The following is a 20994-nucleotide window of genomic DNA, read 5'->3' as shown; positions in this document are numbered from 1 at the left end:
GTAAACTCTCCGGAAAACCTCTTTACTCCAGGTTGCTCCCTCAGGGGGAATTGTATTTTATTCTAAATGCAAACAAATAATTATTCCCAGTGTTGTCATGCGGCTTCTTTGAAGTAGACTGTGAAATTTCATTGCATGTTTTATCTATAAGTGGAAAATCCTTAGGACACCAACAGATAAATTTACTTAACAAGAAATGATTAGGCCACTGAACAAATTGCCTTGATGCACAAGTATGAGTTCTCTTACTGTGAATTCACTTCCTGGTAGGAAACTCCTGTCTGTTTCTCCCTGCTGGCACCAAGCCTCTTTCCCCTCCGCCCTGACCTCCCCAGTTCCATTCCCAAGGCCCACTGCGAGGCACCATCCCACAAGGCAGGGCAGGGGCTCACACTCTCTGTCACACTGCCGCTGAATGCCATCCCAGGAGTCTCGGTCCCCCTCCTCCCATACCTAAGCTTGATTGAGAAGAGTCAGCCTCTGAGTCGCTCCCACCGCCTCCACTGCCTCCTGTTGGGACCTGCTCACAACTTTGGCCTCCAGAATCTTCTTCTGGTCTCTCTGTTGCAATGGTTCGCTGAATATTTTGATACCTTTGCATCAGAAAATGGAAAGACAGGAATTAACTTTTGCTTATTGGCTTGTTGGGGGCTGATGTTCTGAATCAGATAACTGGAGAAATCTGTGAAGGATTGTCTTGGATGTCAGGAAAGAAATGCTTAAAATTCCCATAAAATACCAAAACAATTAACAAGACAACTATCTCTGGATGGCCACACTTCTTTTTGTTTTGTAAACTGTGATGAGTTTCAAGTATAGTGACATTTTACACATCAACACAAATAATAACTAGTCACAAAAACAGCCTCTGCCCTGCATTAAACAAAACCAGGCTAAGTCCAAAATAATGGTACGGGAAGTAATTTAAATGTTATAACTAAGATATCACATTACCTTTACGCTATTGTGACAAGTCTACAAGCCAGAATAACAGTCCTGCTCACTTACTTTTCTCCGACAGGTAACTGATACCACGGGCAGGGATTGTGGAAATATTAAATGTTAGACACATGCTGGCTGACAAATGAATGTTTTCTGCTGATTTGAAGGCTCACTTTATTTTTCTTCCCCAGTTGGGGATTCAGTCAGTTGGCAGTTGGCCAGGTACTTACTAAATATTTACTAACTCTTCCAATATGCCCAGGCTGTACCCTGGACTTTTAGATCAAAGTCAGGATGAGAATAGGATATCACCCTCTGAACATACACAGTCAAGACAGGACAAGGAGGGGAACAGAATATAAGCCATGACTCTAGCAACGTGAATTAACTGTCCTGATGTGTAAGACATAGATGCGGAAACACCTAGCTGCATGTATATATATATGTGTGTGTGTGTATATATATGTGTGTGTGTGTGTATATATACATATATATACATACATATATACATATATATATACATATATACACACACACATATATATTTTATATATTATATATACACACACATATATATTTTAATGTTTATATATTTATTTTGAGAGAGACAGAAAGAGAAAATCCCAAGCAGGCTCTGGGCTGACAGTGCAGACCCTGATGCAGGACTCGATCCCACAAAGTGGGACATCATGACCTGAGCCAAATCAAGAGTTGGACACTTAACTGACAAAGCTACCCAGGCACCCCACCCAAGCTGTATATATTCTGAAGTCAGTGTGAACCTTTTGGGAAGCTTGTAAGGAAAGAACGTGGACTACCATGCACAGAAGGGTTCACCTGGGGGACTCTCAGATGCGTAGGGGTGGCATCAGGGTGTGTGGTTCCCGGATGGTAGTAAGGCATCGGGGGAGGGAGGGGAAGTGGGGAGTGCTGACAGGATGCCCTGACCACAGTTTGAATGTGATTCTCTAGGCACAGAGTTGCCAACTTGACCTGTGTCTGAATCACCTGCAGCTTTGTTAAAGCACAGACTGCTGGTCCCCCCTCCCAGAATTTCTTGGATCCAGAAGGTCTGGGGAGGGAGGAGGCAAGAGTTTGCATTTCTAACTCATTCCCAGGTGATGCTGATGCTATTGGTCCAGGGACCAACTTTGAGAACCACTGATGTAGGGGCTGGCTAGCTGCTGAAAAAGAGAGAGAGGCTGAGCTATGCACTGAGGATGATGATGCCATCTGGGTGGGGAATCCATTGGAGGAGGAGAGTGTGAATTAGGGAAAGCAGCTGGGAACCAGCCACAGCAGCAGTCTAGGCTGGAGGTGCTAAAGGCTTGGACCCGGGCAAGGATGGTGGGTCATGGTGGCTCTGCAGGCATGCTGCTGGTGGGGGGGACCCACACACTGCAGGGATACTAAGATCTCCTACCTCTGCCCCCAAAATCCTCAGAGAAATTTCCTAAACCTCCCTGCCCCTGATAGCCTGCTCTGTGTAATTCACACTGTATTTTGTAGGCAGATGTCCAGCTGTGTTGTTCCCCTGCTCTCCTTCCTCCATGCCAGGTAGCCCCCTTTTCCTCCCCATATAACCTCTATTTTGCCTAATGTCTCAGCCTGCTGAGGCACACGACCAGGGTTCAGCTTCCCTTTTCCTCAAGGCACAGCAAGAATGGGAGAAAAAGCCAAATTCAAGAGAAATTTAGCCATAGAATATGTGTAATTTTACAAGTAGACTCAACAGGACTTGGGGCCTGCCTGGATGTGGAGGTTGAAGACAGAGGACACAGTTGTGAAGGCAGGTGAAGGAGTCAACACTTAAGAGGAGGACAGGCAGGTGGGGAGGGAAAATTTGGTGTGGATTTGGATATTTGACTTGGAGGTCGTTAAGATCATACAAGTGACAACAGCCAAGGGAACGTGGTTGCTATATGAGTCTTGTGCCCAGGAAAGATATATGAGGGTAGAGGAAGAGGCATGAAGAGGAGGAGAGCGAGAATCTGGGGAGCACTGAATAACCAGGTCTGCAAATGCAGTCTAACATGGGGTGAGGGGGACGTACCATTATAGACAAGGTCTGTTGTGGCAGGGCTTCTGAAGACCAGTGACCTCTTTCCCTGACCTTAAAAAGAATTTGTTTCTCACGTGTGGTCTCTAGACCGACCACTTGGGAGAGAATCAGCTGAGTAACTGTTATAATCGCAGATATTGAAATAAAATTGAAATCTGCATTTCTAAGAAGTTCTTCAGGTAGCATTACCTACATCTACATTTAAGAATCACTGATTGTTTCTTTACATTGTATTTTATCTAGAGAGGCTCAGCCACTCACTCCTGACACCTGTCAGAAGACACCTTCGCCTGTAGCAGTTACTGTGAGGCATTCCTGAGAAGGCCTCTAATAAGAAAACATGGAGGGGGGCAGGAATGGGCAAAGAATTATACAGAGAAATACCCATGTTTATTTACCCCCTTGTGGAGAAGGTCAGGAAGGATAGCTGTCTGAGGTGATCTCTTTGTTGGAACTCAGGGAGTGCCCCATGGTGGGAGTAAGTGTGCAACTTTGACCAGGGGAGGCACGGGGCCGCCAAAGATCAAGGGAGCTGCTGTCGGGAGGATCCCCTAAATGACTCATGGCAGGTTGCATTTTCCAAAAATGGTTCAATAATATTTTTAGTCCCACATGCTCTTCTAGAACCTTCTAGACTCATCTCTTAAGAGGTAGAATCAATGTCCCCTCCCCTTGAGTCTGGGAAGATCGTGTGGCGACCTTGACTAACTGACAATAATGTAAGTGACAGTTTGTAATGGAATGCTGTAGCCATGCTGTGAGGAAACCCAGGCTACACGGAAGTCCACATGTAGGTATTCTGGCTGACAGTCACAGCTGAGGTCCCAGCCAACAGCCAGCATTAACCTCCAGATATATGGGTCACCAGTCCCAGCCCACTCTTACTGCAACCATAAGATACCCCGAGAGAAAATGGCTTCACTGAACCCGGTCAACCATGAGAACAATGACAAGTAACAATAATGATAATAATAATGATGGTAGCAATAAATTGTCATTGTTTTACACCACCAGGTTTGGGTGGTTTGTTACTCGGCAGTAGATACTTAGAGCTTAGACAAACAAAGTTGTAGTCTCACATTTCCTTCCCAAAGAGCAGTGACCACAGAAGAGAATTTTAATGAATAAATATGATCTCATTTGATGATGAAGATGTCAGTAATTTCGCAACCTGCTGTGTCCTCAGTTGGACCTTGGTTGTCTTGTGCCTTACTGCCTCAAATTTCAGGTACCACCCTGATCTTTGCTGAAGTATAGGGGAAGTTTTGGGGAAGAAGGTCACTCAGCAGTTTGTGGAGGGATCACTCAGCAAGGGCAGGATGGCAGCCTTAGAGGCTTGCTCTGCTTTAAAGATGAGAGAGGGAGTCAGAAAGCAGGTTCTCTTACATTTCATCAAGAACCATCCTTCAGTGTCATCACTGACTCTTTTTTTTTTTTCAGCAAAAGGCCAAATTTTATACAAAGAGTTTATGGAAATTGGTAAGAAAGACAACTGGAATATCTAATTCACAAATGAACAGCCTTCCCCTCACAGGCACACACAAAACCAAACAAGGAAAAAACCTTCCAAAACCAAGCCAAAGCAAACAAAACCCAAACGAAGCCCAAGAACATACAACTCTCAAGGGAGGAGCTACACTTGGTAAAAGAAAAGCTTAAGGAAACAAAAGTTGACCCTCCCTGTAAGAAGTGAAACTAAAGAAGAACCAAAATACCAGGAGCACCTCTTAAGTCAACAAAAACATACCAACAGACAAGACCAAGTAAAGCTATTGTTGCTGGCATACTGAAACTGTAGAAACACTTTAAAAAACATTTAGGCATTGATATCAAATACCAAAACCACAGTGATCCCCCTTGGCCTGCTCTTTTGGGACTATAACCCCCAGGAAACATTCTACATAAGACAATACTAATATTTAACAGGACCTTTAGCCTCATCCAAAATAGTGATAAAAAGCAGCGAGGAAAACATCCAATAAAATGGCAAATTAACTAAAGTACATCCATTCATTGGAATACCACACAACCATCTAAATGATACTCTTAAGGCTATGTAGCAATAGGAAAATGCTTATAGTGTGGCAAGTGAAATGTGAATATAAAACTAACGATATTTTATCATCACAACTATGCAAGTCCTATGCATGTACATGGAGATTAAAGAGAGGTAAGATTTTTTTCAAAGGTCAACCTTGGGGTGGAAGAGTTATGTATACATCATTTTTTTTTCCTATTTAAAAATTCCATTTCTCAATAATAGAAAAACTTCATACAAATAACTAAAAAACCAACCTTAAGTATATTATTTAAAATGTGAATATATACTTCTATCTTCTGTTTGCTCAATAAATATCTGTGAAGGTAAATTTAATTATTTCAGGATATTCTGAAAGTGTAAGAATTAACTAAAGAAACTGTCTTACACTGAGTCCTGTTAAACTCTGGCACCATCCCAGGCACTGGCAGGGATACAGAGAAGAATAAGATGGAAGGTAAGGACTGTGCTCGAGGCAGGCACAATCAGTCATAGGGTTGTAGTAGAGGTGACCACGGGCTCTGTTTGGAGGGTTCTGGGAAGATTTCCGGGACCACACGATGTTCTCATTGAGCCTTTGCAGAATGCAGACGGATACCAGGTGGAAGGCAGACAGTGAGGGACCTCTGTGCAGTAGGAGCATGTGGCAAAGCTATAAAGGCTGGGAAGGGTGTGCTAAGTTTGGGGAATGGCCAAGTTTGAGTGTGGTCACCATAGGCTGCTTTGTGCACTCTGCATTTCTCAGTGTGTGCCTCCTTGCACGAACACACCTGACTTTCACAATCATGCTGTCAGGAGTCCAGGGAAACTCCTTTGATGGGGTCCAGGGCAGGCCACCTTAAAGTATGCCATTTTGGCATATTGATTATTTTGAATTAAAGTTACTTAAAAACCAGCCAGTGCAGAAGGACACTCTGACCCTCCTCTGTTCTCCTGAAAGTAGGAAATGAATTCGCCTTGTGAAGGGTACCCTTCCTGTACCAGGAGGCTGGAAGTCACCCTTATCACCAGGGATAGGGAATCAGGCTGGGGAAGACTGTGTAAACAAACCTTGTTACTCTTCACTAATTTATTACCCCAAGCCGAAACTTTTGTCTTGTCAATTCTTCACCCTCTGCCCCACCCCAAATGTTTCTTTCTCTAAAAGATATAAAAGCTGTCTGCTTTGGTCACTTCTTTGAGTCTCACATTTCTAGGAGCTCCCATCCATAAGAAATTAAGTTTGCTTTTCTCGTGTTAATCTTACGTCAAGAACCTAGAAGTTTCCTTCCTTAGGAAGTTTTCCTCCCCTACACCTTCTTGCAATACTGACAATATTTCCGTTTTGCTGTGAGACAGTGATGGTTGTAAACTCCTCCCGATAACCAACTGCAGGTTATCAAAAACTGACCCCCGTGACTGATCACATCCGTGATGGGGAAAAGACTGGCAGTATACTTTCTGTGGCTGCTGTTATCATGCCAAATCACTAAAAAACCGTACAGGCTTGAAAGTGATAGCTTAAGATAAGTGCGGAAGAGCCTGAATACTTATCTCAAGGTCATCTGACCTTTCCTTCCCTAAGTAGGCTTTTTCACAAGAAATAAGTACTTTCTCAAATCTTTAAATTCCTTTTCTTTTTATCTGTCCAGATGGATGCAGCAAAACACAACTTCCTATTCCGCAAAGTCTGGCTGCCTCTCCCAGAGTGTTGGGCTCCATGGAGGGCACAGGAATTTACACATTAAAGCCTTCAGAACTTCTCTAGAGGCCTGATTCAGGATGGACTTGGACTAATTTTTATATTATACAACAAGAACATGATGAACTTTCATGGATTTTTATGTCAGAGGTCAAGGTGCTTACTTTGCTTTGCTTTATTGTTTTCTTCTAGTGCTCAAACTGCACCTCTCATAGATATAGCCTGGTGATGCTCTCCCAATTTCAGCCTCTCTGTTCTGGCAAGACAGACCTAGAGACTATTTCTGCCTATGGAATTTCAACCCGGGCTCTACGTAAAATGAGCTTGCTGTGTCCTCTACATTTTTATTTACAGGAGTTTGGTTGCAATCATCATGAAAGGACTCTCCCATGGAGTTTTGGTGCATTCATATCTAGTAAAACTGGGTTATCACAAGTTCCTCTTGTAATGTGTTTTCTTTCTGTGGGAATGACTGTAGAGAAATGCACTGCCAATGAAAATCCTTCCTGATTCTCATTTTGACTTTAAACGCTCGGCTACTGATGGAGAAAAAGTGGAAAGTGAATGTCTTCCCAATGCTCAAGCAATTAAAGAATCCTGATGATTTTTACCAAATCATGCAGCTCTGTGTACAACAGTAACTAGAAGTTCAAATTTTTTGTCTCTGTGTATTTTTTCATAGGACTAAATTGTCCACATTATTTTTCTGGCTGATACAGTTAATTTCCAAAGGAAATCTGCTATCAAGAGATGTGTCCCTCAAGCCCATGGGGTTCCTTATTCTTTATAATTCCTCCCAACCATTCCTTTATTTCGTACTAATGAGATGGCATGTGGAGACAGGTGAAGTTTGCATTCCTGGCTACTAAAAGTATCCCAAAGCTGCAGTCTTGGCCTGAAGCAAGAGGTCATATGATGCTCATGCTAGCTTACAGCATGAGAGAAATGTTATGTTGGGTCTCATTTACAGGTTAAAAACAAAATGGCATCTTTACAAGTTAAGTAAGGGTCTAGCTTTTAGACAAAACAATTCTCAAAAACTGTTTTTAAAGATTTCTTTTTCTAAGATGAAAGCTTTTTAGGAATTACTATTTCTGAGTATTTAGCAATTAGGAGACCAGGGCAAACATGAATACAGTGATTTATAACAGGGTTTTTTTGTTTTTTTGTTTTTTTGTTTTTTTTTTTTTTTTTTTGTCTCCAGGCAGCTTTTAATATTTTATGGAACCATCCTTGGCATGTTTTCAGCTGTTTGAGTTCTGGACCCTTTTGAGAGTCTCATATGGACCAGTCGGACAGAAAAATGTGCATTAATACATAATTTTGCATACAATTTCTGGGGGGTTCATGGAATAGGGGCACCCTCAGAAAATACTGGGCAGGGGGCGGGCGTTCTGGGGGCTGTTGGTTTAAGAACACCTCGTTTCAAGCATGTGCCATCAAGACGTTCAGAGGATTGTCTATGCTTAAATGGCATTCAGACTTTAGCTTGGGTCCTGCCACCAAATTCTGAGTCTAGCTTCCCAAGTACCTACTGTAAATGGTTTTCTTAAGATACATAATTACTTCCCAGTCTCCTCATACAATCTGAGCCGAAAAGTGTAAGAGGGGGCTTCTCTGGCTGCCACTCTCCTTTCCCAGTGCTTCACAGGGGCTCACTGCATGCTGATCACCAACCGCCTGTTGAGTTGCTCCATCTGCTGGATGGACCCCGATCTCCGCATCCCGTCGGGGGTGGCTGCTGCTGTCGGCCGCTGCCAGGTGGTCGTGCGGTTCACGTGGTCCACATAAAAGACCCGCCCGTGGCTGTCAATGCGAGCTTCCCAGTCTAGTGTGTAATAAAAAGGCAAAAATAAAAATCAAGGACAAACTATTGATTCATGTGAAACAGATACCACTTCCGGGTCTTCTGTGGGTAGAACTCCCTATTGGTTACTGGCTGAAGGCCAGACACTGCTCACAGCACCTGCCCTGACTTCTGAGTTACTGGTACTGAATTGGCATTCCAAAAGAGAGCCTACTGGACTCAGCCTCTCTGCTGGGCCATTTTAAACAGTAACTGTTTCCTCAAATATGACCTGTGTTAAAAAGTCTAACATTTTCTAAAGAGAAAGGCTGATATTTACTTTATTTCTTCCTTTAACAATTTCCATCATGTCAATCTTGTTGGCTACTCAACTTACAGCTGGAAGACTGGAAGCATCCTGCACTGAGAGTGCACAGTCTGATGCTGGAGAATCCTTTTTTTGCTAAATCTGAGGGACAGCAACTAGTGGGTGAGGGAATGATGGCCTTCACGTTCAAACCACCTTTAACTACAGTTCTAAGATACTGTACCTGAAACTTCAGAGGACCTCTATTCAATACTTAGCAACCTTGATTGATTGCCATTCCTCTTGAGAGGAAGAATGGACGGATTTGATCCCTTCAAACCATCCTTTTGACAAGTTGTAGGTTCACAGTGTATATTCAACCCACCTGTGGCTGCCAAATATCTCTTGACAAAACAAAACAAAACAAAACCAATAACGACTATTAACACACATCAAGCGCTTCAATACCTCTTTGTTGATAAATAACCATGGCAAACAGCAGAGGGAGCCCAAGACTAAGATAAATTCCTTTACTTCTCAGATTTCAAAACCAACAGACTAAAAGGTAGAAGCATGGATGATACACTACATAATACATAAGGGGGGGTGTGTGGGTGGGTGGAAAAGTCCTCGAAACTGGGAGAGCTGGAAATAATACATACATATCTGAGCTTCACACACAAGAGCAATGTCTGCTGTACAGCAATGGGCAAAGCTTTTGGAGTCCACATGTGAAAACGTGCTGGAAATAACAGCTTCATGATAAAGTTATGCTGAAAAATGCATTTGATTAAAGAAGAAAAAGCAAAAATGGCTGCAAATGGAGGGAAACTATTCAGCTTTTTAAGTGAAAAAAGCAATAGCTTTTGGGAGTAGGTCAGATATTAACAATTCTATTGAAAAATGATTATTCAGGTAATGACATAGCAACTCTCAATTTTCTTAAGGAAAAAAAATCAATGTATTTGGTTTAATTTTGGTATTACATGTGCATGGTACATCTGTTTGTGAAGATTGTGGCTTATGTCTGACATTTACCTAAGGAATTGTCAAATAATGCCCAATGAAAACCAAAATACCAGAAAACACCAAATTTACCTTATCTAAGACAAACTGAAGGAAAATGCAGTCAGATTGTATAACTATACTCTAGGAGGTGTTGATTGAAATTGCTTACTATATAATCCAGCTCAACTGTTAGTTGTAAATGTTAATTAGCTCACTGATGAAATTGTGCATATGTGTAACTACTAGGTAATGTTGGAATTTCAGTGATTCCAAATTAGTAGCAATTGGACACTTTTTTTCTTGAATTCAACATGACTGTCTTCCAACAAAGAATGAACATTAATCTTTGAAGAGTATTGTGGTCTCTAGTTCAATTAAACACACTCCTCCCAACACTCTCTAGGAGTGACACCATGCCAGGTCCCCTGGACACACTGCTGAGAAACTAACGCCTCCACCCTCCAGGTTCCTATAGTAAAGGAAGGATTCCTTCAAAGACATGGCTCAAGTCTCAGAAATTTGCTAGGGAAAACATTAGAGAATAGTGCAGTGGTAATAACAATTTCACTGTACAAGTTTCCATATTTCCAAATCTCTCATGGAAAAGGATGGCAAGCCAGGTGGACAGGCCATCCTGTCAATATATTAAACAACAAATAGTGCTAATTGTAAATGCATAGTGCTAAGTTCTTACAAATATTCAGAAAGCAATAGCTAAGCGCACTTATAGATTATAAGTGTATTTTCTGGATTGCTCTGTAAAGAATTTACTTTCACATATTGTGTAAAGAAAGACAGAATTTCAGGCCTCAGCATGTCCTGATGGATTTAGGACTGTGTTGTGTAAACAGATTTCTGCCAGTGATTACCTTAACGATGGTGGGGCAAGTTAGGGTCATTCATTTGTGACTGAAAGACCTATAAGATACAGAAGTATATCTTTTCCAAGAAGTCTAGGAACAATGTAGAGCCTAATAATGTATCATTTTTAGTTATTATACTAACAAAAGACTGAAACTGTTCCTCCCCCCCCCTTTTTTTCCTTTTTACTTTAACAAATGCAATACCATGTTTGTAGTCTAGACCTTTCCCTTGAACTTCAGCCACATATCCAATTGCCTTCTTGACATCACTACCTGGATAACATCTCCAGTATAACTTGATCAAAACCACACTTCAGATCGTTCCCACCCAAACATGCTCTATCATCAGCCTTCCCTTCCCATGTCAGTTGAGGGCAACTCCATCCTTCTAGGTTAAAATTTTTGAGGTCATTCTTGATTCCTATCTTTGTCTCACACATCACATCTAATCTGTCAACAAATCTACCTACAAAACATATGTCTAGAACTTGACCAGTCCTCACCACCTCCACTGCTCCCACCTGGGCCTAAGCCACCACTGCCTCTCACCTGGGCCACAGTGATAACCTTATGTTGGGTCTCATGCTTCTGTCCTTCCTCTTCCAAATTTAATGCCAACAGAGCAACCATAGAAACCTAAGTCAGAGAATGTCATTTCTTTTCTCTACATCTACAATGTTCCCCTTTTATTCAGAGTAAAAGCCAAAGCTTTTAAGTGATCTACAAGGCCCTCTGTGATCCGGTCCCTGATATCTCCCTGACCTTATCAGGCACTGCTTTCTTCCTTCCTAAATCCATTCCAGACACACTGTCTCCATGCTGTTTCTCAAACCTACCAGGCAGGCAGTTCTCTTTTCTCAGAAAGCTCTTCCTCCCCAAGGGTAACCCTCTTACCTCCTCTAAGGCTAGCTTCAAATGTTGCCTCTCAATGAAGCCTACCTGACCACCCTATTTAAAATGGCAAACCAGCCACCACCATATACTCCAAACTCCCCTTAGCATGCTCTGCTCATGCTCTGCCATAGCACTTATTACCATCTAAAATCTTATACTATTGCCTTATTCACTCTTCTTATTATTCATAGGTCTCTGTCAGGCTAGACTATAAGCTCCATGAGGGCAGGGATCTTTGGTCTGTTTTGTTTGCCTAAGATAGTACTTCACACAGAGTGAGCATTTAATGAATATTTGTTGAATGAATATCAGGAATGAAGTCATCCATGTACCATATGAGACTACCTAGAAAATTCTGTTGTAAGGCTTCACTATCAGCTTCTGTAATATTTTTCAGGGTTGAATGAACAGAGAATTGAAATCTATGAACTTGTTTTCATTATTGAAAGCAGCTTGTATAAAGCAATTCTCTGAAATATACTTACATTCAATTATTTACAAGGTTTGTGTACATAACTAGTTATTACTCTTGCATGGATTGGAAGTCAATTCATGCATACATGCATTGATAGGTTATTTATTGTGGGGAAAGTGTTCCTTCACTGGAGAGAACATGTTATAGATATTTTTACATAAGTGCTAAGTAGAAAGTATAGACACTGAAATTTTACTAGTCTTTTGTGGACTATCCATAAATCAATGTATAAATAAAGAAATCAGTTATCAAAAGTTAAAGAACATAATGTTTGCCTTGACCCCCCCCAAAACAAATACAGTGTTCTTTTAAATGTTTACATATTCAAGGTATTTATTGCTTTGTCAATGATAAATTACAACTGAATAGGACAAGAATGGTGCAAATGCAAAATATATCACATTATCAAGAATCGATGCATCAGGGAATAGGCATTTTTTCTTAATTTTGCAGTTTTGCAGTTACCAGGAAATGATGTGGAATACCATCCCTAAAGATAATACGCATATATTTTTTTCTGGAAACCCCTAAGAACTACAGAAGAAATTTGAGACTGTCTCCTATTGATGGAAGTTAATAGTAAGGAAAACGCAAGTTCTTTCATTCTGCTGGGTGGAATGTTTTATTATGTGGAGGTGCCTGTGGCATAATAGGTCCAATGGAGAACAACAGAATTATTCTATTTTGACCTGTGAACTTTTAAATATGAAATAGTAGAATTTAGGACTTAAAGGTCAGGTACAGTTTGCAAGGACTAGTCAAGTCTTGTAAAGAAATACTCTCTGTTTCAGAAGGTGAGGGGGCACTGAAAATACTGGGTTATCTCTTCAAGACCACATACTGAAATCATTAGTCAAAAATGCCCCCTTTTTATAGTAGTAGGTGCCATATTGATTTTTGATCACAGTGTGAAGTATGGAGTTGGGGAAGAGTTTGGATGTGTACATACAAGTTCATACTGACCTGTTTAGACTTGATAGGAAGAATTAAGACATAGATTTTAAAAACTAAAGCTTACTTGGTGGAAGAGGCTCATCGATTGTTGGGTAGTGATGATGTTCAGGCCTCAAGGAAGGAAGCTGGCTTACTGGCTGGGAATTATGGAGTATAGGACATTCACCTACGGACAAGATAGTCAAGACATTCAGATTCACTCATTGCTGCAGCAACGCCATCAAAAACGCATGACCGTAAAACAAACTAGTACAAGAAAAAAAATCCCAGGATGGGCAATCTGTTTTTTATGTCAGTTTGCTACATTTACAGTCATTCATGAGAGAGGGAGTAGAGGGCACTTTTTTGTTCCAAACCCCAAAGAAAATAAACACTTCATGACTATGATCTGTACCACACAGACCAATATGTGGGGATCAGGGTCTGATTCTATAACCACCTGACTTTTCTTTGATGGGAAGGTGGCATCAGACAGGGACACAAAAGAAAATGAGCAGAGCCTGACTCTAGCCCAGCTAAAGAAACAGGCCTGTCTGAGGGAAGTGTGGCATTTCTAAGGTCCCATAAAACTCGGTGAGCCAGTGTAAAACCATAGGTCCTTATCTGGATCAGTTTCATCACAGGGCTGCTAAGATGCTGTTTTTCAGGTTTTGTTTTTGGAATGAGATTCTTAGATGGTGCCTTTCCAAGATGGGGCTGAGAAACTGGTGGGCCAAGAAGGCATATTCCTGTAGTATGGGAGTGTAGGGGCTGGGGTGGGGAGTCAAGCAGGTATGGAATCTTGTGATTGTTCCAGATTGTCTTGAGGAAAAACCAGACAAGTCAGGGTGCTCTGGAAAGAGAAAAGGACAAGAGACGAAGGAAGTAGATAAGAGGCAGGAAGACTGAGACAGGAAAACTTGAAACACAGAAGTGGGATAGAAGGAAGAAAGACGGACATGGAGAGATTTTAGAAGTAGACATATCCACAGAATGCATGCCTCGATTATTATAGACATAGCTGATATTATTGTCATTCACACTTGTAATAGACTGAACAATGTCCTAAAATGATGTTCCTATCTCATGACGTCCTCAGGTCCTGGTAATACTGCATAAGAGTGGCTATGTGGAAGGCAGGCCAAATCACCAGCTGTTTGGGGCATATTATCAGAGGCAATTGCTCTTGACCTTTGGAGAGCTAGAAGGGCCACGAGACAGCCCCCATTCAGACTGGTATCCCTCCAGCTCACACGCTCATGGCTCTCTCAAAATAGCCCCTATTAGCCAGAGGACAAAGGTCAGGCCTTCTCCTTCCTCTGCCCTCCATGGCTGATGGAAATATCACGTGTTCCATTATCCCTTGAGTCAAAAAGGGTAGAAACTGAAAACCGATGGTTAAGATCTTTATGGGATCTCACACTTCAAAAACTTCCTAGAATGTCCATACATGGAAAGGACGGTAATTTCTTCTCATTCTGGATCCATAAAACTGATGAAATTATTTAGGAAGGAAGTTAGGCAGGTTGAATTTAGCAGTTTGATTCCTAGAGCTAACTGTAAAGCAAAAACAGAGATGTATTCAGGAACAACGGATCCTTTTAAATGTTAAGTATATAGCATGGTTTCTTGTGCAAACTTTGGTATGTGACTCAAATCCTGGGGTGGAGTCTCAGTGCACAGCTCCTATGAACTGACTCCTGCTTCAGATAGGGGTTCTGTTTTTAGTGGATCTCACACTCATGTTTGTCGTTGTAGGTGTTTCGTGTCAGAAACTAAAAAGCAATGGCACAGTTGTTATGTCACCAGCTGCTGCATTTTCAATTTGGTTTCTTAAAAAGAACAACAAACTTACCTCTTGTAATTAATTCAACCAATCAGGTTAATTACTCCTCCAAGCTAGTGGAAACATAATATTGCCGCTCGCTGGGGTTAATGGAGCTGACCCCGCCTGCTCGTGAAACCCAAGCAAATGCAATGATGTGACGGGCGCAGCTCAGCCTACTGAATGGATGGAGCGCACGAAAGAAGCAAGCGATTCTGTTCTGCAGAGGCCACGGCTCCACACACTCACCCTTGCCTCAAACACAAAGCAAGTGTTCAGAGCTGCTAGAATCCCTGAGAAGGAAACATACTCCACTTAAAAAGTTAGCCTCACTGCTTATCTGCTTGGAAGAACCCTCACTCAATGAGAGTCAAGCGCTTCATATGTATTATCTCATTTAATCCTTCCCACAACCTTTTGAAATAGATTCTACCTCTGCACCCATTTCAGACAAGGGCATAGAGCACTCAGGTTACTCGGCTTGGGTATCACAGTCAGAAAGTGGCGGGGCTGAATTAAACCCAGGAGGCCTGACTCCAGGGCCCGAGCTCAAATCACAACTTTATATTGCTCTTTTCATTCGATCTGCGGACAGCTTTTTAAAAAAGTATTTTATGTTGAGGTTAAAAAGGAGGTTTTCACAGAGGGGGGAAAAAAGCAAAAAATAGATACAGAACACATCTTCCCAAAATTGCTGCAGATGCAGTTTTGTGGGCATGGGTATGGTAAGTCTACCTTTGCTAACTGAAAGAATTTGCAATCTTAGAAGTCACAGTAAGGGGGCACCAGTGATTCTTGTGGAAGAAGATTCTTGTGCAAATATCGGGTGGGTTGTGGTGAAGCCCTGCTTTCTCAGAGCATGTGCCAGTGAGGAACAGAGCCACATCACTGACACAGGTAGCTCAGGGGCTCACTGCTGACAGGGGAGAAGATGGGCTGTGAAGAAGTCACGCGCCAACATATGCCCAGCCTTCTGAGATTGACAGTCTCAGGAATCTTCGGATTGCCCCTTGCAACCACCTGAGTGAAGCCTGTAGGTGCTTCTTAACCTCTTCTGAGTTTATAGTCTGCAGAATTCAGGAATTCAGAAATGTCTTTAGAAAACTTCCCTGCAAAGACTTCCACTAGGTCTCTGAAATGCTTTCCTGTCCTTTCTGTTAAAGAGGAGTTTTCCCCCATTGGGCTGTTAGTCCCTCAAAGGCATGGGCAGCGTTTTGTTTTGTTTTGTTTTTGTTTTCATAATGCCTTTATATATGAAGGCAATTGTTTACTGAGCCAATTTTCAACTAATCATATGTGGGTTGTCTCCCAACGCAGCAGTCAAAATATATACCATAGGCTGCAGCAGGTTGACAAACTACGAATCTGGCCTTGTTTTTATATGGCTCTGAGCTAGGTAAAACTGTTAAAAAAAAAAAAAAAAAGAGTAGCCTTTGGTGAGAAGAGTTGCTTAATTTTATCTCTTGATCTACAAAGCCTGAAATACTTATTGTCTGGCCCTTTATAAAAAAAGTTTGCCGACCTCTGGACTAAAATATCCCTGCCAGCTCCTAGTTGCCCCCTTTATGTGTGTATCCCCAAATCTCCTTATACTATACTTATTTTTAATTGTTAATAATTACTGAGCACCCTTCACATGTTCTGACACTGATCCATCTCCCTGTGCTCAGCACATAGCATCTGGCCCAGAACAAAGGGACTCAAAACATCCACATTAAAGAAAGGAATTGTCTGTCCCGTTTTCAATTGTGCCTTTTCCTATTCTATGCCACTATGGTTTCCTCTCTGTGTTTCTCTTTCTTTTCCAGTCTCCTCGCACTTCTCCTTAGCCCATGTACCACTTTCTGAAATGTAGAATTGGGCATTGCTAAATACTCAGGATGAATTTTTGTGCTCACTTTGGTTCCTATAAAAATTTATAGGTGTCAGGAATTTGTGTAGGTGCTAAGAATGAAAAATAAAGAAAATACAGTCCTGGCCCTTGATGAGCTTACAATCTAGAGACAATACCACCACCTTTGTTTGGAAGCTAATATAAACAGTAGAACAGAAAAATAGCAGAATCTATATTTTTTGCTCTTAACACAACTGAATTATTTCATATTATTTTGTGCCCTTTGAATTATTTCCCCCATGTCACTGTCACTTGACTTGAAAATGGTTCCCAATTCTGGATAAAGAAATGTGAGTTAATTTTACATACGATTCCACAGGCATGACTAAAAAGAAACATCTTGAGTTAAAATACTGAATACATTTTAAACCTGAAGGTGGCAGCTTTTAGGTTAGAATCCCACTTGAAACAAAACAATTTACGAATTCCCGTTATTTTTCCTTCCATTAGCCAAAATAGCCAAAACAAAACAAAACTAACAAAACCAACAAAAAACAAAACCATAATTAATTACGATAGCTTTGTAATGTAGTTTGAAATCAGAGAACATGATGCCTCCAGCTTTGTTCTTTCTCAAGATTGCTTTGGCTATTTGGGGTCTTTCATGGTTCCATATAAATTATAGGGTTGTTTGTTCTATTTTCGTGAAAAATGCCATCAGAATTTTGATAGGGATTGCATGGAATCTTGCAATCTTGCAATAATACTGCTTTGGGTAGCATGGACGTTTTAACAATATCGATTCATCCAATCCATCAGTATGGAATACCTTTCCATTTATTTGTGTCTTCATCAATTTCTTTCATTACTGTCTTGTAGTTTTTCAAGAGAACAGGGAACAGATTGATGGTTGCCGGGGGGAGTGGGGGTGAGAGAAATGGGTGAACTGTTTTTGTTTTTGGATTGAATAATAGTAAAAAAAACAAACCAAAAACAAAACAAAAAAACAAAACCAACAATAACGAGAACTGAGCAGACAGAAATAATGACAAATATATGTAAGCTATACATATCCATATGTACACAGGCTAAGTTAAATTCTAAAGCAGAGGTAAAATCAATGTTCTTTCAATTTATATTAACATTTATTGCTAATCTTCAGTATGTTTTGGGAAGTGAGCAGGTATTTATACATTATCCACTGAATGTTGATGAATATTTTCTGCTTATATCATGAGATACTCCTGTTGGTGCTCTGGTCACTGTCAAAACTAGAAAGGTAACATGTACACTAACCAGTTCTAACGATTAGTTAAAACAGAGATGCACACATACAAGTGCACACTCACATGAGTGTGCTAGTTGTGATTCTTGGTGTCTACCTGAGAGGTGGTGGATGTCTGCTCTTCACAGTCACGAATACTTACATACACATATACGCATGCACACATACATGTACAGGACAGGCGTACATTGCCCCAGCAACCCCACTGGAGACTGATCCTCTCACTTGTTTTTAAACCATGTTGGTGAGACCTGTGTCCCCCTGCTGGTCCTATTCTCACTCTGATCAGGTTTGAGGTCTAACCTTCTCTCCGATTGCTTGGCCCTGCCACGGGGGATTCCAGACCTTCCACGGTTCTTGCCACGCTGGCGGCGGGGGCGGCCAGCTCGTCGTGCCACGGCCCGGCGCCATTTGCCGACTCCGGGTCCAGCTCCGGGCTCTGTACCGAGTCGGGCACAGATTCGAACGCACTGTTCTCCTCCTCCTCATCGTCTTGCGACGAGAAGACGGTGCTCTCAGAGATCTTGGCGCTGTCCACGGAGGAGAAGCGGGTGTGGCTGGCGAACCTGCTGCCGTTGTAACAGGAGGGGCTATAGCAGGAGGCGCTGTAGCAGGAGCTGCTGTAGCAGGACGTGCTGTAGCACGAGGAGCTGTAGCAGGAGGGGCTGCAGCAGGACGCGTCACAGCCCTCGCAGCTGTGGTCCCCACCCTGCCGGGGACTCGAGTCGCTCTCACTCCCTGTGCTGGGGAGCGTGTCGCCGTCCGGGCCCAGGCCGTTGGTCAGGCCGGAGTGGCCGGGGGTCGCCGTGCCTGGAGTAGCCCCCTCGAGTTCCTCCCCATCCTCTTCGAGGGGAGGCGGCGCGGCAGCTAGCGTGTCCACCTCGCTGAGCCCGTCCTTCTCCGAGGCGTCCTGGAGGGTGGCCTCCTCCTCGGCGCCGTCGTCGCTCGCGGCGCCGCCGCCCTGGGCGGAGGGCATGCTGTGCAGCAGGGTGTGGATGCGGATGTAGTGTGTCCGCGGGGTCTCGGGGTCTCCGCAGGCGGACGCGATCACCGTCTCCAGCTCGGACACCGGCAAGGAGCACGGCCTGCTTTTCCTCTTCACCGAGGCCCGCAGCTGCAGCCTGTCCTCCCCCTGCCCCAGGGCGGACACGTCGCCCTCCTCCTCCTCCTCCGCCTGCTCCTTCTCCTCCTCTCCCCCCGCCCGGCTCTCTGTGGCCTCTTCCTCTGCCTCGGGCTCCCCGGTGCCGCCCGGGCCTTCGCTGTCCTCCAGCAGCCCCGGTGGGGGCACCTCCCCACCCAGCTCCAGCCGCTCTGCCAGTTCTTCCGCACTCAGGGCGGGCTCGGCGTCCTCACGCCCCGGGCCCAGAAGCTCCCCAGCCCCGTCAGGTCCCACAGAGCCCGCGCCGTCGTCTCCTGCCTCGTTGGTACCTGCCGCTTCCTCAACCGGCTCGGCCAGCTCCAGGCTCCCGTTCCCGGCAGCGTCCCCGGCGCTGCCCTGGCTCGGCGGCTCGGGCTTGGAGCCCCTGGGGAGCTCCGGTGCCTCGCCGGGAGGCTCCCCACGGCTGCTGGCCAACAGGCTGTTCATGGGGCTGTCCTGAATGTCCGCGGACTCAGGCTCGGCGCTGAGGGACATCTCCTCATCATCTGCGGGCGAGAAGAAAATGTCATTTCTTCCACAAGAGCGCATTGTGGGGTTAGTGTATTAGTGTACTCTGCCGGCCATGTAAGCCATCCTAAGGGATTTCTGCGTGAGGATATTGGATGTAGGGTGGATGAAGGTTTCTCATAGGCCAAAGCTCTGCTAAAAAAATCTGTAAGGACTTCTTCTGTTAATGACAATTTGCTGTCATGATATATTTCAGAATTCTGTTTCCAGGGAATTCATAGTTTTGGTTAAAATATCCAAAGCCTAGAACTACCGAGTTCCCGGCACATAGCGGGTGCTCAACAATGTTGGCTTGGCGGAAGACTGCGGAGAAGCCGTGGTGGGGTTAGAGGGTCTTGCGCATGGCAGTAAGGTTAATACTTGCTCAGTGTTTCCTCTGGCTGGGTCCACCAGGTGGCAGAATGGGAAAGCTCGGTTTTTAGCAACTACAGAGAAGAAAATGGCTAGTTGATGGGAGCAACCACAGTCCTTTGGTAGCTCAGACCCGGAGGCCTCCAATATTTGCAGGTTATTGCAATGGAAAATAAACAAGTCTCCACATCAAGCAACCGTTTAAGGAGCAGCAATCACTGTTTAGTTCTCCTTCCTCCCAGGTGCTTTATCTATTGGATCCCCAGCCCAGTGTGAACTTCCCATTTCAAAAGCACTAGTGCAATTGACTCATTCAAGAGGAATGATCTCTCTTGGTGAGCCATAGGCCCTCTTTTTTGCTACAGTGAGGGAAGAGTCAATTTTATTCTCAGGATGAAGAAAAGGGTGAGTGAAAGGACCAAACAGCATGTTTTCTTCCAATCTGCATTATATATTGGGCATAGACAAGTACAACAGGACTTTAATGAGCGGGCAGTGATAAACTCCAGACCCTGAGTTTTCAAAGCCTCATTAGCTTTAACAGCAACTCGTAAATGTGGCCCAGAAGGACTGGCTAATTCTCAGCATGATCTACACTTAGTATGGGAGTTCAGGAGAAGAGCTAAAGTGGAATTAGGAGGCATCTCATCATTCTTATTTGGAAATGTGTTTTGGCTTGAAAAACTGGACACTGGATGATTCTGAAATTTTCTGTCCAACTTATGTTTTTCATTGTGATAAATCCATTGGATAATAATAGTTTTTCAATAATATGACATGTATCACATTCATTCATTTTCTCATCCATTCATTCATTCATGTATGTAATGATTAAGTATCTATTGAGCACCTCCTATGTGGGTGCTGGAAGTAAAATGATAAATCAGACATGGCTCCATACCCACGTTGGCCTCATTGTCAATTCCCACTCCACTGTCTAACCCTCTACCTTTGGGTCACCAGAATGAAGAGGAGCCTCTCAATCAAGGGGACAGCAATCTGGTTTCCAGAACAGATCACTGGCTTCTGGGCCTCAAATGGAGA

At 43.2% G+C, this 20994-nt stretch overlaps 1 protein-coding gene across 7 annotated transcripts in view; it reads right to left on the bottom strand.

The window, feature by feature from the left end:
• Positions 1–20994, bottom strand: part of HECW1 (HECT, C2 and WW domain containing E3 ubiquitin protein ligase 1) — a 424961-nt gene that overhangs the window by 91565 nt on the left and 312402 nt on the right. For 6 of the 7 annotated variants that reach the window (XM_040473037.1, XM_040473031.1, XM_040473032.1 and 3 more), the window contains 4 exons: positions 18237–19577; positions 13075–13176; positions 8401–8551; positions 454–593 (listed from right to left, as the gene is read on the bottom strand). In XM_040473037.1, coding sequence (XP_040328971.1) covers positions 454–593; positions 8401–8551; positions 13075–13176; positions 18237–19577 — 1734 coding nt within the window. The remainder of the gene's footprint in view (positions 1–453; positions 594–8400; positions 8552–13074; positions 13177–18236; positions 19578–20994) is intronic. The other variant, XM_040473035.1, reaches the window with a different exon arrangement.

Source organism: Herpailurus yagouaroundi, unplaced genomic scaffold, assembly GCF_014898765.1.
Source record: "Herpailurus yagouaroundi ecotype Mexico unplaced genomic scaffold, PumYag 100, whole genome shotgun sequence".
NCBI classification, from domain to species: domain Eukaryota; kingdom Metazoa; phylum Chordata; class Mammalia; order Carnivora; family Felidae; genus Herpailurus; species Herpailurus yagouaroundi.
The sequence above is the reverse complement of the archived record's forward strand: the minus strand, read 5'-3'. Positions and strand labels throughout refer to the sequence as shown.